The 16,807-nt window shown below is 46.5% G+C and overlaps 1 protein-coding gene across 7 annotated transcripts in view; it reads right to left on the bottom strand.

The window, feature by feature from the left end:
* Positions 1-16,807, bottom strand: part of ZFAT (zinc finger and AT-hook domain containing) — a 213,592-nt gene that overhangs the window by 55,469 nt on the left and 141,316 nt on the right. For all 7 annotated transcript variants that reach the window (XM_074316937.2, XM_074316938.2, XM_019724243.3 and 4 more), the window contains 3 exons: positions 16,256-16,343; positions 14,382-14,531; positions 12,409-12,582 (listed from right to left, as the gene is read on the bottom strand). In XM_074316937.2, coding sequence (XP_074173038.2) covers positions 12,409-12,582; positions 14,382-14,531; positions 16,256-16,343 — 412 coding nt within the window. The remainder of the gene's footprint in view (positions 1-12,408; positions 12,583-14,381; positions 14,532-16,255; positions 16,344-16,807) is intronic.

The raw sequence follows: 16,807 nt of genomic DNA, 5'->3' as shown, positions 1-16,807 counted from the left end.
AATTTACTTTCCACACAACACACCTGGCCGGCTCACATACTGAGTGACTGGCCATCAGCAGCTATGCTAACACTTGATGTCTGATTTCACCACTGCACCCCAAAGCCTGGGGAGGCAGGAGCTGCCCCCCCTCTTACACATGAGATTCTAGGATCACAAATCTGAGCAACTTTCCAAGTTAGGACGTGGCCAGTGGCAGAGCCCATTTGGATCCCAAAACCCTCATTCATAGTCACATAACTATTCTTTCAGCCAATGAGGGCACGACACAATTTCCCCAAAGGGGACAAAGAATTTTTACCAGCAATGGGCATATCGGTACCACTCACACATACAGGTTGGTCACACAGGATGGTGGCCCATTAGAAAGGGCCACTCAAGAAGGATCGGTAGTGGGGGGAGTGCATTCCCTTTCTGGCTCTGTCCAGGTCACCCTGAGTGATCCTGGGCTCTTTCTTCTCTGCCACTCAGTGGCCCCATTAGAAAAATGGGGAGGTAACCCCCGCCTGCTACAAGGATGGACTGAGACACTGTGTAGCAAGCATGTGACAAGTCCCCTGAGAGATGAGACTGAGGGTATGTACGGTGACCTGCCTGGCAGGGGACCCGTCTCCACCACAGCCACTCGGGAGAGCTGGGCAGCGCCCCCAACTCCCGTCACGCCGACCTCCCTGACACTAGGTGAGACAATCCATGGATAGGTCTAATTAAGCCGGCCTAAGATAATACACCTTAAACAGACAATAAAAACAGACTGAGGGAAACGTTTGTCAATATAGTATCAATGAGTTTAATGAAGGCCTCTCCCGTCCTGCCCCCAGCAACCGCTCTGACCTTATCTCTGCCCAGAGCAAACCTTGAAAACCCTACAGTGGCTGGCAGGACCCTCCGGGGTGAGGCTCCCTGTTACGTGTCTGAGCTCACGCACTATCTTCCCCCCTCCATTCCGTGTACACAGTAGGCCCACCCCACCTCCAGGCCTCCGTACTTGCTGTTCCCAAGGCCTGAGTTACCCTTCCCACATTGCCCCAGGCTCGCTGGCTCATTTCCCTCAAATCCGCACTTGAATGTCACTTTCTCACTGAATCCTCCCACAACCACCCCGTTTAATTTAAAATGACAGTCCCCACCCCACTTTACTGAGTCAGTTTTGGCTTTCCTCAGCTTGTAATATTTTACATTGAAATTGAATCATTACATGTTCATATTTTGATTTTCCTATCTCCATTTTCTCAATACTTGAGCAATTTTCATAACTCATTTGTAACATACCACGTATTTTCCTGATACACACGTGTCTTGTTTATCATTTAGCTTCACAACAGTGGCTTCACTTTCGTTGCCAGTTCTATTGTCCACCATTGTATCCAAAGTGCCTAACTGCCCACTGGCTCATGGATTCACCTTTGGTTGGTCCATCCGGCACCCTCCCTGGGCTGTGGGTGCTTTGGGGACGGGACAACACACTTCCCATTCCATGTCCCCGTACTTGGAAGTGGCCTCATGTGGGCTATGGGACGAGCGATAAGTTACAGGAGGGCCCCAACCGATGTCTGCTCAGCCCCGCTCTTTCTCCCTCCCCAGTCACGGCAATCACACAGGGCACCCTGAGCCTTGGTCGTGGTGGACAAGTGAGCCACGCTGAGCCAGGAGCTGAACTTCCTGGATATGAAGCATGTAACTCGGGAGCTGCCGGTAATATAGTACTTCCACTCTGTGGATGAAACAAGCCAAGAAGCCAACCTGCAGGAGAGCCTGGGGGAGAGCACAGCAGAGCGGCAGACAGAACATCAGAACAAAGGAAAGAGAAGGACAAAGGGGAGTGACACGACCGTCACCTGGCTGGCTGGGCTCATTCACTAAGGGCCACTCGCGTGGGGACCGCGTTTAACCCCCAGCACAGGAGGGAACAGATAGCAGAGCCCCGCCTCACGGAGCTCAGCGCCTGTGGATAAGAAGCAAGCACACAGCAAACAAGGAGCTACAAAGGAGGCCGACGGGGAGCCCTGGTGGAGGGTGAGGGGGGCTGGCCGGGGCGAGGTCACGGGGCTGGACTGTTCTGGGAGCCTCTGTGAGGAGGTGATGGTCAAGCTAAGGCCGGATGAGAAGTACCCGGCCACGGGAAGACCATGACTCTACAAGAGCTCCTGGCACCTTTATAACAAATGCACCTTTTCTGTTTCAGCGACCTCTCCTGAGTTTCTGTCAGCTACAACCAGAAGAATCCCAACCAAGAGAGCTGCTGCACCAATCACTGAATGTGGGAATGTAACACGCCAAGACCCCAGAAAGCAGACAAATAAACAAGGGACCCAGACAAATAATTCATCGGGAGAGGATTAAACAGACTTAATTACTAAAAAGAAGTCCAATGTCAGCAAACACTGAAATACAGACCACTAGGAAGCACTCAAGGTTACCAACGCTCTATGCAGTTAACTCAGGTAAGCCACTTAATCCTTACAATGCTGTTCAATGTGGTGAGTAATCAAATAACTAGATATCCGTTACACCAAGAAACTGAACATTTTTAATAACGTGAAGTGCAACCAATGAAAGAGTTAAGCTGGAACATTTTCCCACTTCTGCTACAACGTTTTTGAAAAGTAAGCTGGCAGTGCAACACACGCTTAAAACCACCGAAATGAAACAGCCATCCCACTCCTGGAAATATGCCCTAAGAAATTAATTCACAAGAAGGAAAAGTTTATATGCAAGAAAGGGCTCCTGTGACATAAATTATTATAATGGGAAAAGGAAAGAACATAATACATTGTCTAAAAATAAGGGAATGGTTATGTAACTCATGGATTACCACCTTAATGGGATATTATACAACTCTTAAATGTATCATCCATGGCCTCCAGAGCAACAAAAAACTAATTGTAACATTAATTTTAAGGCTATAAGGATAATATTTATACTTTAATCACAACTAGGTAACCATTCCATATGAACATAAATAAAGATTGAAAAGAGTTTTTAAAAGAATGATATTTTTTTTTGTTTGGTAATAGAATTGAATTGTGTGCACACTTGAAGGAAGGGGTTAGATTTTTGTGACTGTTGTTTTAATGTTTACTGTGCAGCAGAAAGGCATTTCAGATAAATTAGCATCTGCCTCGGGAAGACTGAGATGTTTCATCCCATCCGCTATTACACGCCGTGCAGAAGACAGCTCTTTCTACACAAAACCGTAAAATGATATCAAAGGTTCCTGAGCTTGAAGTTCAAAAGAGTTCACAGTCTCTTAAAAACACCACCCTGGCCTTGACGAGCTGTAGGCTAACTTATGGTGCTTTTTCTGACCAGGTATCTTTGCCCCTCTTCTTCAAAATCAAAGATTAGTGGCCTGATTTTGTGGATAATCTCAGGGGTGGTCATTTCTCGTCTTCTGAGGCAGGATTTAACCTTTGTCAATAGTCAGAAGTCATTTTGAGCCAAGTCTTGGCAAGCACGAGGACGAAAGAAAGCTGAGTCATACACTGCTTTCTGGAGGAACACCTTTTGAAGAAAGCGCTCCGAGCTTACTGCAAAAACACAGTGGAAAAGAGTGAAAAAAGCGAATTGCAGGAACAAAGCCTTCCCAGTTATAAACTACAGAAATTAGAACCTCAAGTTACTTATGAAATCCTTCTTATTTGCCCCAGAAGCCCAGATGGTCAAGGTCAAAATCGTAACCACCTAGGGGAACGTCACACATATAACGCTAACAGGAAGAAGCCAGACACAAAAAAGTACGTATTACATGAATCAGTTTACAGGAAGTTCAAAGACAAACAAGGCCGAGGTACGGTGTTGGAAGTTTCAGCGGTAGCTACCTTGAGGAGAGGGGAATCATGGGGAAGGTGGGGCGAGGAGGACGTCTGTGGGGCTGGCAATGTCTGCATCTTGTCCCTGGATGTGGTTCCATGGGTATGTTTCCTTTGTGGTAATCCACTGAGCTGTACGCTTAACAATTATGCAATATTTTGTACGTGTGTGATACTTTAATTTTAAAAAGGTAAGAAAAAAAAGAAAACAACGCAAGAACAAAACACGAGGCTGCCTTCCTCAGAGGAGCTTTGGAACTGGCACCCAGTTAGTTCAAGAGAGAAAAGATGTGTCGGGCTGTTCAAAGCTTGAGGATGGCAGGGCAGTGTGCGGATGAGGCCGACTGTGGCTACAGGTGGAAAGAAAAGAGATACAGTGAGCGTGATATCACCTCCCCCTGTGATTTCAGTCAGGCACCTTTCTGAGTGCCAGGCTTGCCGGGGAGTTCCACCGTGCACAACAGGGCTGGCTTTAGAAACACAGTATTTCACCGCCAGCTCTCATTTCCCTCAGAACTATGTGATCTGGCACAACTCCCCTTCAAAGATGGGGGTTTGGGGGTGGGGCAGTCATCTCCAGGACTTCTGTTCATCCCTCAAAAGGTGTGGTACCACCTTTGCAGAGTCTTTCTCCATTTCAAGTGTCCTTTGGAAGAAGACTGCTTGTCTGTCTAATGTGAGCTCTTCAGCCAGCATTTCAAGGACAACTGGCTGATGGAACAGAGCTGACTTCTGACCTGTGACACACCGGCTGGACCTGGCCACAGGATGTTAGCTGAACTCAAGTAAAGGGCAGCACGGAGTGTGGAGTCCGGTCACCGTGAGCTCTGCCCTTTACCTGGGTCTCACTCAGGTAGAAAAGTACTCCGCTTGTCCTGTTAGGATAGAGGGGGCAGGATTTGAAGGTAGGCAGGAGAAAAGACGGAGCAGAAAGCCTTGTTATTGCACCTTGGATTAGACAAAGACGGGCGCCTCTAAACCAAGAAGGTGTAGAATTTCTTCTGGCTGCAGAGTGGGGGAGGGGGAAAGGTGAATGTGCCAGAGGCAGGGAACCAGTGCCTCACCTGCCAGGCTGAGGCCCCTGTGCCCAGGCAGGAAGTGCTCCTGGGCCGACGGGCAGCCATGGCTTCTCACTTGCTGGCAGCTGTGGGGACTCACTCTCGGGTCCACGAAGCCCCACGCCTGGTGAACAGCACTGAGAAATTACACAACACCTGTTGCTTCCCTTTGTTTCTTACTAAACTCTCGTCTGCTCGCTGAGGTTCCCTGACGATGGTTCCAGCTGCTTCCTTACTTTAAATGGAGTTCTATATAAAACTAAGGAGGAATGGAATGGTCCAGAAATCTTGCACCATCACATGAAAACAAAACCGTCCCCTTTGTCTTCCCGTATTTGGATGCCATCAGAACACACAGAAAATTGATAGAAAATTCCTTCCGATTTAAAGCAACTTGTTGGAAATACCTGTGAAATGAAATTGTTCCCGCCAAATAAAACTTTATGTGTACCTCGAACTTGAAGGAGCACTAACATACTTAGAGAAACAGATTTCCACAAATCTGTTATTAGTAATAACATCTAGAGGCATAAAAGTGAAAATGCCTTCTTATGACGGTTTATCTAGTCTTACTGGAAAAAGGTGGTGTTTCGCATAAGTAAATTTTTCAGAAAACTGACTCTACCCTTTTCAACTCTGATACTCTCTAAATATTGCCTGTTTTACTGTGCCTTCCTAATGAGAGAATGTTTGAGTAACGTGATCTTGCCTAAATGACGTAGATGAAGTAGATTCATCACTACACATCTCCATTCTCATACTGTGTTTCTGAGAGTTTTTGGACCACGAGAACACTGACCGCTGGGAATAGGTACATCTACCCAGCACTTAGAAGGAACCGATACACTTACTCTATGAACCAGATTAATCTTCCCACAAACTCACTGTGTCAGGCCGATAATGGCCTCCACACAAGATGTCCCTCAGAATCTGTAAATGCTACCTTATATGGCAAAAGGGGTTTTGCAGATATGACCAAATTAAGGATCTTAAAATGGGAAATTATCCTGGATTATTCAGATATCTTTGAGAGAAACAGGAGGGTCAGAGTCAGACAAGAGATGTAATGAAAAAGTCCAGGGTCAGAAAGAGACTGGACGACGCGATACTGCTGGTTTTGAGGAGGAAGGAAGGGGCTCACAGCCAAAGGACAAGGGCAGCCTTACAGAAACACATTGTCCCCTAGGGCCTCCAGGAGGGCACCCCTGCTGACATCTGGATCTTAGACCTCTCATCTCCAGAGCTGTCAGGGAATCGATCTGTGGCAGGCAGTGACAGCAGCCACAGGAAACGTCACACAGAGGGCTGACAGAGTGCCTGCTCCAGGCTGCACAGGCAGGAAGTGGCTCCAACCTACATCTGCCCTCCTGAGCCCACAGCTTTACCCATTCTCTGCCTCTCTGCCTCTCCCTGCAGCCGGGCACATGGAGTGCTGCCACCTGCTGTGCAGGAAGGGCCCTGCAGGAAGCACAGCTGGTGTTCTGCAGAGCACAAACCTTCCCAGCTCCAGCACCTGGGGGGATTTTGGCAGTGGCAAATCAGAACAGAAATAGCTACAGCAACAAAAACACAGTTTAAGAAGCCGTGGTACTTTACAGGCTGAACTGCGAGCGACCGCAGACTTAGAGACTGATGATTGCCTGTGATTAGTATATCAGTTTGGAAACTGCAAGGATTGGATCAGTATGAGATATGGAAAGAAACAAAAGGCAACACCGAGGCAGGTAAAAAAAACCTGGAAAGAGCATGCACCAGAATTAGATTCCAGAACACGTGCCCCGTGTTCATAGCTGAGACTCCTTGAGCCTGGGGGTGTTTTAGGTAACTGAGCTTTATTCAATAGTTCAATCTGTAGATTAGTCTAAGCTAACTGTTCGGTAAGCTGAAAGGTTCATTTCACAGCATGGGTTCAGTTATTCCCAGTGGATCTCACTGTTTATAAAAACCTGAGAAAAAGAGCTTCAGGTAGATGCCCAGATAAAAAGGCAGGCTGGGCCCTGACATCAGCCCTCCCCTCTCCTGCCCACCACCCAGACAATAGCCCGTAAAGATAAGCCACAGAAACCTGCCATGTTCACGCAGCGGCCCCCACTCAGACCCCCATCCCCTTAACTTTTTCTGCAGGCGTGAGATGGAGGAAGGATGAGAGAGACGAGGATGTACAGAGAGACCAGTGTCCCTGAATCCTAGTAAATGAACTTGGTAAGAACAACCAGCTGGTTGCTCGGGTACCATTTTCTAGTAACTTCCTGGTCCTAGAGGGTATGTTTTTAGAAGCAGAGACCACGGACTAGTGGTACTGTTTTACCTTGAGTGATTCTGCTTTCTAGAGGAAAGAAGGAAGAAAAAACTCCACGCTTACTCTCCTAGAATATTTCAATGTGCAGCCATGGGGTCTCCTTCTATAAACTGAAGCGAGGAAAGAAACAGTGCTTCCACCACTCAGGCCTAATTTACACACTCAGCTCTCTACTTGTCTAATTGTTACACACATAAGAGTGCTTGAAGCTTGGATAAGTCCTCTTGGTAAAATTTACCAGAAAACTTCTTATTGCAAGTGTATGAGGGCAGGTTACATTAGGGGGCGGGGGTACCCAATGGAACTGGTACTGAACTTGAAAGAGCTTTTTGTTTCATGATGAGATTGATTATATCATATAAAGCCATGGTACCATTTAACCTTGCCCATCTCTACAGGTGAGCAAAATCAGGTATAAACCTCTAGACCCTCTTTAAAGGGGAAATGTGTTAGAGCCGGTTTTTCGACTTAAATTCTTGCATCTGTCGGCACGCGTGCGAAGGGTTTCACGGGGCCCCTTATAGATCAATGTCTCTCTTTGTACATATTGACTAGCAAACCTTTTTTAACTGAAACCTTCAGCCACACTGCCCTACCCCTTCTAAGGCATAGTAATGAGCTCCTTTGGGAAACAGGAGTGAATAAACAGGGGTGCATCCTTTACAGAAGCCAATAAAGGTGAAAAATTAGATTCACAAGCAGGTAAAGGAGAGGGTAATTACTCAGTTCCTTTTTATTCCATTAAAAGTTGCCCAAGATTTGTTTAATAGTGAGTTCCTCTACCGGATTTTAAACTATCGAATTCACAAGCATTTGATTTACTATAACTATCTGAGAGATGAGGTGGGTAAAATGATTGGCACTTTTTGAGTGCTACTATATCCCGACCACTTTATGCAGCGCACTTTACATTTTTTTTCACTCATTCAATCAACTAAAATTCAATCAACGAACACCTTCTATAAATCAGGCACAGTTTAAGGTGCTAGAGATACAAAACAAAGAAAGAAGTCACAAACCCCTGAGTGTGGAGCTTACAGTCTAGTGGAAGATGCAGAAAATCACTAATGAGGAAATTATATTGCACATTAGAGAAAGGTCTAAGGAGAAACAGTAGGAAAATTAGAAGAGAGTATGAAGTAATTGGCGGGGGAGTTCTAACGGCAGAGGCAAAACTGATAAATAAGGAAACTATAGAGTATGTGAGAGAAAGATAAGCCCAGAAGGAAAACATAAGAAATACTGGGAGTTTGGCCGATTTGGTGGGTGTGAGGTGTAACACACAGTCGCTAGGGAAGGCGATCCTGACGAAGGGACCCTGAGTAAAGCTCTGAAGCCATGAACACGCTGCCCACTAAGGTATCTGCGGGGAGAACATGCCAGGCAGAGGGAGGGCGTGCCCTGAGATGGGCCTATACCTGGCGGGTCTGAGGAAAGGCAGGAGACTAACAATGTCTGCAGAGGTGGGAGTCAAGCAGAGTGGAGCGTCAGACAGGTCCCAGGAAGGAGGTGGGCTGTCCCTCTGCCATTTGTGGCCACTGTTTGAGAATGGGCTGTGGGGACAAGGGCAGGCGAGGGAGGGCGTTAGGAGGCTGGAAGCTTGTACAAACACCATGCTGCCAAGGTGCTGAGAAGGGGAAGAATTCTGGATCACGGTGAAGGGAGAACACACAGGATTTGCCAATGGCCCACATGTGGGATGAACAAGACAGTCAAGAAGGACCCGAAGTTTTTGACCAGAGCAACTGAAAAGGAGCTGCCATTGACTGAGCTGGGGCACAGCAGGGCATGGCCAACGACAGCTTATCAGGCAAATCCAGCCTGCTGCCTGCTTTTGTACAGCTAGGAGTTAAGCACAGCTTTCCCAGGTGTGTAAAAACCAAAAAACAAACAAACAAACAAACAAAAACAAAGAAGAATATGCGGCAGAAACCTCATGTGGCACTCAAAACCTGACACGTTTACTCTCTCTTTACAGAGCTCGCCAACCGCCCCCTGGTTTGGGGGAAATCAGGAGCTCAAGTGCTGCACGTGTGAAGTCTGAGGTGCCTCCTACTAGACAGCCCAGTGCAGATGCTGAGTGGGCAGTTGTAGAAGCAGGGCTTGGAATGGAGGGGAGAGGGCAGGGCTGGGAATAGAAGTGGGGACGCTGTCTGTACAAATGGTGAAAGCCGTGGACTGCAGAGGTCACTTAGGATGTGAGTCTAGAAAGAATGTCCATGGACTGGGCCCTGTAGCCTTCTAAGATGTACAGCTCAGAGCTAAGAAGGATCCAGAAAGAGACTGAGAAGGAGCAGCAGAAAGCAGGGGAGCCCAGGTGAGCAGGGGTGCATCTTCTGTCATCCGATCCTCAAATCCATTAGGCCAGGGTAATGTAATTCTCCCCATTTTACTGATGAGGAAACTGAGGCTCAGCAGAGTAGTCTGACCAAAGACACCCTCTTAGGCGGTGGCAGGCAAGACTGAAACCCAGGCCTCCCTAGTTCTACCTACTGTGGAATAATCTGTTGAATTGTTACTGATACAAAAAATACACTCAAAACCAATCATTTTCAGGATGGCTCTAAAGTAATGTTTGCTTTTAAATAAAGAGCTAATTCTTCTTTGGTTACAGGCTAGAGTTCCCCGAAGGCTATCACTACTGCAGACACACTTCCCCAATGACGTCAAAGCATGTTTCAGATGTCACATGGCTCACAAGGCCACCCACTGGAGTGGATGAGGGGGTGTGTGTCCTTCTTTTATGGAAGGCAAGATATTTTTCTTACCTTGACCAAACAGTTCCAAAGATTATCCAAAGGAATAATAATTAAATAAGAAGAACTAAGAGATGCCCATAAAAAGAAAAAGAAAAAAAGAGTAATATGTGTGTTATCATAATACAATTTTAGTTGTTAAAACAGTATCTCATAAAACAATGTACTAGAACAAAGATATTCAAACAGACCCAAATCTCAGAAAAGACCCAAGATCTTGAAAACTTCTGGCATTTCAAAAATAAATTGGAAAGGATCGATTTTGCTATAAATATGCTGGGTCAATTTGTAACTGCTTAGAAACAAAGATTCCGACCACACACCATACACTAAAATAACTTTCAAGAATATTGCATTTCATAAATGTTATGAAACCATAAAATAAGACTTAAGAAAAAAAGAATTTCCCCTTAAGGTGGGGAAAGTTTCTTTTAATATGGAGAAATCATGGAGGGAAAAAAAAGCAAAGAAAAAGACAAATTTATACATGCAAAGATATTTAATTTCTGTACGTAAAAAGATACTATAAACAAAATGTAAAAGCAAATGGTAAACTGGAAGAAATATTTGCAAATTACGACAAAGCATTGAGATCCAAAGAGCTTTTAGGAATCACCAAGATAACATATGCATACTATGACAAATGAATAAGAGATGTAACTAAACCTTTTTCAAAGCTTTCTTAAAATTAGAAAGGGAAAGAATAGCCTAAAGCTACATAATAGATCATCAGTGGAGTCAGAACAGAACAAGTGGTCTGTGATCCAGGACTCCACTTACCAAGTTGGTTTTGAGAAAACATGAGACTCTCCTAAGCGTCAAAGGAGGAACATAAACGCGTCCAGCAGGGTGGGGAAGAAGTGATCTCAGAGTCGGACCAGATGAAGCCACATTGGCAGCTCTAATTCCACCACACCCGCATCTGAGACTCACAGAGTATTAAGACTGAAATAAAAGAGACCCAAGAAATGTTAAGGCCTCGTGTCCGTCTTTTGCAGCATAACAAAGAAAAAAAAATCAGTAAGGTTTATTGTTAGCGGAGGTACAGAATTCATAAATTACATGACTCATTGCTTCCATTACTCAGGATATGACTGCTTTACTATCACTGATTTTAACTGTTTTGAATATGGATATTTTTATTATTAATTATTTTTTTTTACAGCATGCTGCTGAAATTTGAATAGCTATGGCTCTGGTTTCTGCTTGACATTAGTCAAGCCTCGGTTCCTAATTCTGCCAAATCCCAGCTAACCATTCGGCCTCTCCACTGAGCCCTGTGAGGCCCAACCAAATTCTTGTCCAGATCTTTCCAATGCACATACAATGGGACGGACTCCCCAGAACATTCTTAAAACAAAGGGAGGGCCTAAGGGCTTTATCATCCTCTAAGTTCTGAAATCAAAAAATCTTTGCAGAAATCATTTTGATATTTATAATGAACTCCAATTCTTGTATCTAATTCTTCTAAAATAATATACTTACAAACATAGTTTATTAATCTCATTACATAGAGAGCATTCACCAGTTCCTCACACAATTGGCTTTTAGGGGAAAATACAAAATGTTAAAGGTCTTTTATGGTTTAGCTGCCTGTCTTCCTAAAATAAATCTTCCTTCCTTCCCTCTACCCATCCCCCTCAAGGTGACCTTTCTGGCCACTGCGACCACAGCCTGCAGCCCCTTCCACCCACCTCCCGAGCCCCTGCGCTCCCACCCATGGCAGCACCTATCATTACCACAGCAGCGTGTTCCTTTCCTCCCCACCAGACTACAAACTCCTTGACGGCAGGAACTGCTCCTTAGCGGCCCTGCACCCCTAGAAACTACCTGCACAGCTGGCACACGGTAAGAACTCAATCACTGTTTCTTAATGAATGAATGAAATTAAGTCCACTTAAGTACACTCGATCAAGGTCAAATCTGCCCCAATATTGTTTGTATTTTAGACTCAGCCCCATTTTGGACTGAACATGGAAACCCTGACAAAGCTTGGATGACAGGAAATATCAGGTTAGGTGTGATCAAGGTCCTCAGGCTCACGTGGGGAAGGAGGGCTGAAGAGGATCAAAACTTCTAGAATAAAAACTCCAGGCCTCCTGAGGATGCCTCATTCCCTGAACAATCCCACAGCCACCGCACATTGTACGCGTGTGCACACACACACACACACACACATTCCCACACACTCTCACATGCACGCTGTCATACACAAACACACTCTCTCACACTCACACACACTCATACACTCACACTCACACACAGTGTTTCCCGAGCACCGCGGGAGTCGGCCTGGCTCCAGCACTGAGCACACAGGGCACTGAGAAAGCAGGTGAGGTACCCACTGCCCTTTCAGAATAGAAATTCTAAAAGACACACACCCTCTCCTGCCTCCAGGCACACCCACAGTTTCTGCTGCACTTGGAGTGGACTTCAAACCACACTTTCAGAGGGAAAAACTCACTTCGGAGTCATTTACTCACCATCAGCAGTGTGAAGGAGCTTGTGACTTTTCAACGTCCCTTTTGACTTGAATTTCTTGCCACACATGTCACATAGGTGGGTTTTCTCCGTGCTGTGACGGTTCATGTGCGCCTTCAGGTTACTCTTGCTGCGAGTTGCATACTCACACAAAGAACATTTGAAGGGTTTCACACCTACCAGAGGAGAGAAAAACAACATATATAGACACACACACACACCCATTTTGAATAAAGCAGGGCCCCGGCTCGTCCCTAAACGCCACACGCTCTTACCCAGGCTGTTCCTTCCGACGGAGCAGCCCTCTCTCCTGGGTCTGCCAGGGCTCCACTCTGCAGCCTGCTCCGACTTTCTCCAGGACATGTCCTGGCTTCCCTACCACGGTGCCCAATCCTGCAAGTCTGCACGAGCTGCGCTGCTCACAGCACATCACCACAGTGACGTGTTCTCACCGGCCTGTCCCCTCGGGCTGGGACCCTCGCGGGCGCAGACCCTGAGCAGTGTACTCGGCAGATGTTTATTCAATTCAACTGAACTGAGTTAAACTGAACAAAATGAAAGGAAGCAAGGGCCTTCGCAAAAATCAATGAGCTCAGGCATATTTTATTCATAAAATCAGCAGAGCCTTACAACACTGGTTGTTGTCGGGTAATGACTGGCACTCGGGGGCATTAGGCATTCAGCTGCCCTTCCTTCACTCAACAAACATCGCATGAGGGCCTGCTCCGTAGTCCACACCGAGGGCTGCCCTGAAGCTGAGCAGCCCCGGCCCCTGCCTGCTCTGTCCAGAGGGAAATGCAGAGGACCACAAAGGCCACGCCACCTGGTGTGACCTGCTGTGGGGGGAGGGGAGTTGTGCCTGAACCTGAGCACAGGGTGTAACAGACAAACCGTGCTGTGCCGGCATCTTCTCTCCTTATCCACACTCCCTAGGACTTTGCAGTTGAGGACGGCAGGCTTGAACAAGGCTGCGTGATGAGCCCAGGGGCACAGAGCTGGGGTGCAAGCGTGCTGCTCCCAGCAAAAGTATCTCTCCGACGTGGCTTTGATCTCAGCTCCTTCTGCCTCGGCTGGGTTCCCACTCCCTCCCACTGTCCTCTTCACTGAACGTAGTTTCTCCCTTCCTAATGGTTCCTTCCCTGGGGCCTAAACATAGGGCGTCTTTACCCCATTTGTAGAAAAGACTCAGTCCTTCCTCCGGCTCTAGGGCCGCCTTGCCTTCTTGCCCCAGAAGTCCAGGTCCCTAACTTGCGGGAAGGGACCTCTCAGCTGTCTACAAGGGCTCTCCCCATCCCCAAGGGCCCCAAGGCTCAGGGCCTCATCCCCAGGAGAGCCAAGTCCTTCCCCAAGGTGAGAAAACAAACCTGGCGGCCTGCTGTCTCCAACAGCATCCTGACCTCCCACTTCCCAAAGTCCCAGAGACTGTGCCCCAACCCTTCCCTTCACGGGCAAGCACCCCAAAAGCACAGATTCCATTCCTCCTTCCACTGCTTCATCTGCACACAGCCCTTCCACCTTCTGAATTCTTCCTCCATGAGAATAACTACGCTCCACACAAGCAGTGTCAGAGGCCTCTGCCGTCCCCCTCTCCTTCCTTCATTCACATACCAACACCTGCCCAGCACCTGCGACGCTCAGTGTACTGTGGCGGGCACCAGTTACTGCCATGACTGACGCGGGGCTGTTTCTGTTCTCCTGATGCTCGCTTTGTAGCACAAGAGTCACGGTGATTTATTTCGCTCCAGCTGCAACAAGAGCTATGAAGAATTGCACACCCCCGATCACTGCAATTGCAACTAAATAAGTAATGATTTAAATCACTGATCGTTGTGGGGGGATGGGCACACTTCTCAGCGTGCTGAATAAATTCTAACTGCAGGAGACTTGAAGACATGCTTCCTCCTGCTGCACTCCCACAGGAAGCACGCAAGCACAGAACTCAAAGGGCGCTGCGGTCGGAAAGATGACAACTCACCTTCATGAGCCCAAATATGACGCTGCAGGTCGGAGCCATTCTTCATGAAATAGAAATCACAGTACGGGCACTTCATGGCTCTCTTTCCAATTAGCCCTTTCAGCTGAACCCTCCTCCCAAGCACCTCGGAGATGGTACTCATGGAAACCTCTAGAAAACAAGCAGGATGATCATGAGAAGCCACCAAAAAACCTCGGTTCAAGTTCAATGTTAATGAACCTCATGATAGCACCTGACCGCACTGGTCAGTCCTAGAAGCCCAGAGGCGGCAAATCAAGGACGTGCCTCATGGTGTCACATGACAGGAATTTTGCCTACAAAGGTAATCCAGAATCTAAGAGTCTCAGATCTAACTATCCATTTACATAAAACGTGAGGGCTAGAGAAACAGTCTCATGAGGCAATAGTCAGGCAAATGCAGAAGGTGAAGCCGTTTATAGGAAAAGCAACCGTTTCTCCAATAAATCAATGTCACGGGGGAAAGAAGCCAGGGCAGGGGTGTCCGATGAGAATATAAGAAGCCTGAGTGACAAAATAGCTAAAAGCATAACGCTTGGACCCCGATTCACACAAGCCACTGTAATAGAAAATCTTGTGTCAATTGGGGAAATTTTAAATGGACTAATATTAGATGGTAAAAAGGGATTACTGTGAATTCTGTTGGTTTTAGTGGTAATATGGTGGTTATGAGGACAAAAATCCTTATTAGTTAAAGATGCATTTTGAAGGTTTTTTTTTTAAATATATATATGGTAAAATAACATGATGTCTGAGATATACTTCTAAAAAAATATTCTAGAAAACAAAGTTTAGGGGGACAGATATAGGAAACAATTTTGGCAAAATGTAGACAACTGAGAAAGCTGAGTGGTGGATTCATGGGAGTCCCACCCCAAGGATGTTAAGGGGCAGCGGGGAGAGTGCCAATCACTGCCACAAGGGGTACCGTGTTTCCCCGAAAGTGAGACCTGGCCGGACCATCAGCTCTACTGCATCTTTTGGAGCAAAAATTAATATAAGACCCGATCTTATTTTAATATAATATAAGACCGGGTATAAATATAATATAATATAATATAATAAATATAATATAATATAATATAATATAATATAATATAATATAATATAATATAATGTAATTAATATAATACTGGGTGTTACATAATATAAGACAGGGTCTTATATTAATTTTTGCTCCAAAAGATGCATTAGAGCTGATGGTCCGCCTAGGTCTTATTTTCGGGGAAACACGGTATGTGTGCCATTATGGGGGCATAGGAGGGGCCCACCCCAGACTGGGGCAACCAAAGCCTCCCCACGGGCAGGGCTCTGACACAGAACATAATAAATAAATAATAATTAACAGGAAGAACGGAGATGTGTCCCCGGCAGTGAGAATTGATGCCCACGCAGCTCGAGTCACACATCTGAGCGGCATGGGGTTGAAAAGACCAAAGGTGACGGTCATTCCAACTCAGTGAGGTTCCTTAGCCTGGGAGCGGGCCCACAGCCCTCATAAACCACCATGCTGAGCAACACAAACTTCTGGAAGGGCCGGCATAGGCACCGGGGTGGGATCTGAGTCACACCAACACTGGAAGTAGCCCAAGTGCAAGCACGTAAAGTTCAGATTAAAAAGGGGGGGGACTCATGAGACTGCAGGGAGATGTATCTGAAGACCAGATAAAAGGATAAAATGAAGTAAATAATTACATAAACGCCCAGCTTTAAATAAAGATGATGGTTTCCCTTGAATTGACTCATACCTTCAGCTCTCTTTATTTCCATTAGTGCAGGTGATATGTAACTCTAGCTTTTAAAATAAATGTAAGGATTTTAACATTAATATCCCACTCTAAACGATATAACCTTACCGGGATGGTTCGTCTTGATATGTGACTTTATCAACCGATCTTCTGAAAAAGACTTTTCACACACAGGACAAGAGTAACTCCTTTTGTCCTTAACAGAAAGAGAGCATCATCAGTTGGCTGTTTTGTTTTAACCCGGGCTCTGTGGACACATCACCACCACCACCATCACCATCTCCACCACCACCGCCATCACCACCGTCCAAGCCAGACGCGCAGTGCACCTTTCCAAGAATGTGACATGCAGCCTGCTCCTGGCCCCACACAGCCTGGCAAGCTCAAGAGTGGGAGGGGAATGGCATCACCGCCACTTCAGAGGGAGGGATGGACTTAGAGATGCCGGTCCTGCAGAGGTGCCGGCTGGTACCCGGCAGGGCTCGGCCCCGAGTGGGCCGCGCAGACCAGCTCTGCTCCCAGCGCATAGCACGTCCTCCAGCGCTTAAGGCTTGGCGTGCGTGGGGTTGATAGAAGATATTCTACTGAGATTCATGAACACTCTCGATGGACAGACATTATTATGCTGATGTTACAGATTAAGAAAATGAGGCCAAGTGC

This window comes from Rhinolophus sinicus, chromosome 6 (assembly GCF_057876585.1).
Source record: "Rhinolophus sinicus isolate RSI-liver-muscle chromosome 6, RSI-T2T, whole genome shotgun sequence".
In the NCBI taxonomy this organism is placed as follows: domain Eukaryota; kingdom Metazoa; phylum Chordata; class Mammalia; order Chiroptera; family Rhinolophidae; genus Rhinolophus; species Rhinolophus sinicus.
Note: the sequence above shows the minus strand (reverse complement) of the source record. Positions and strands in the feature narration are given on the sequence as shown.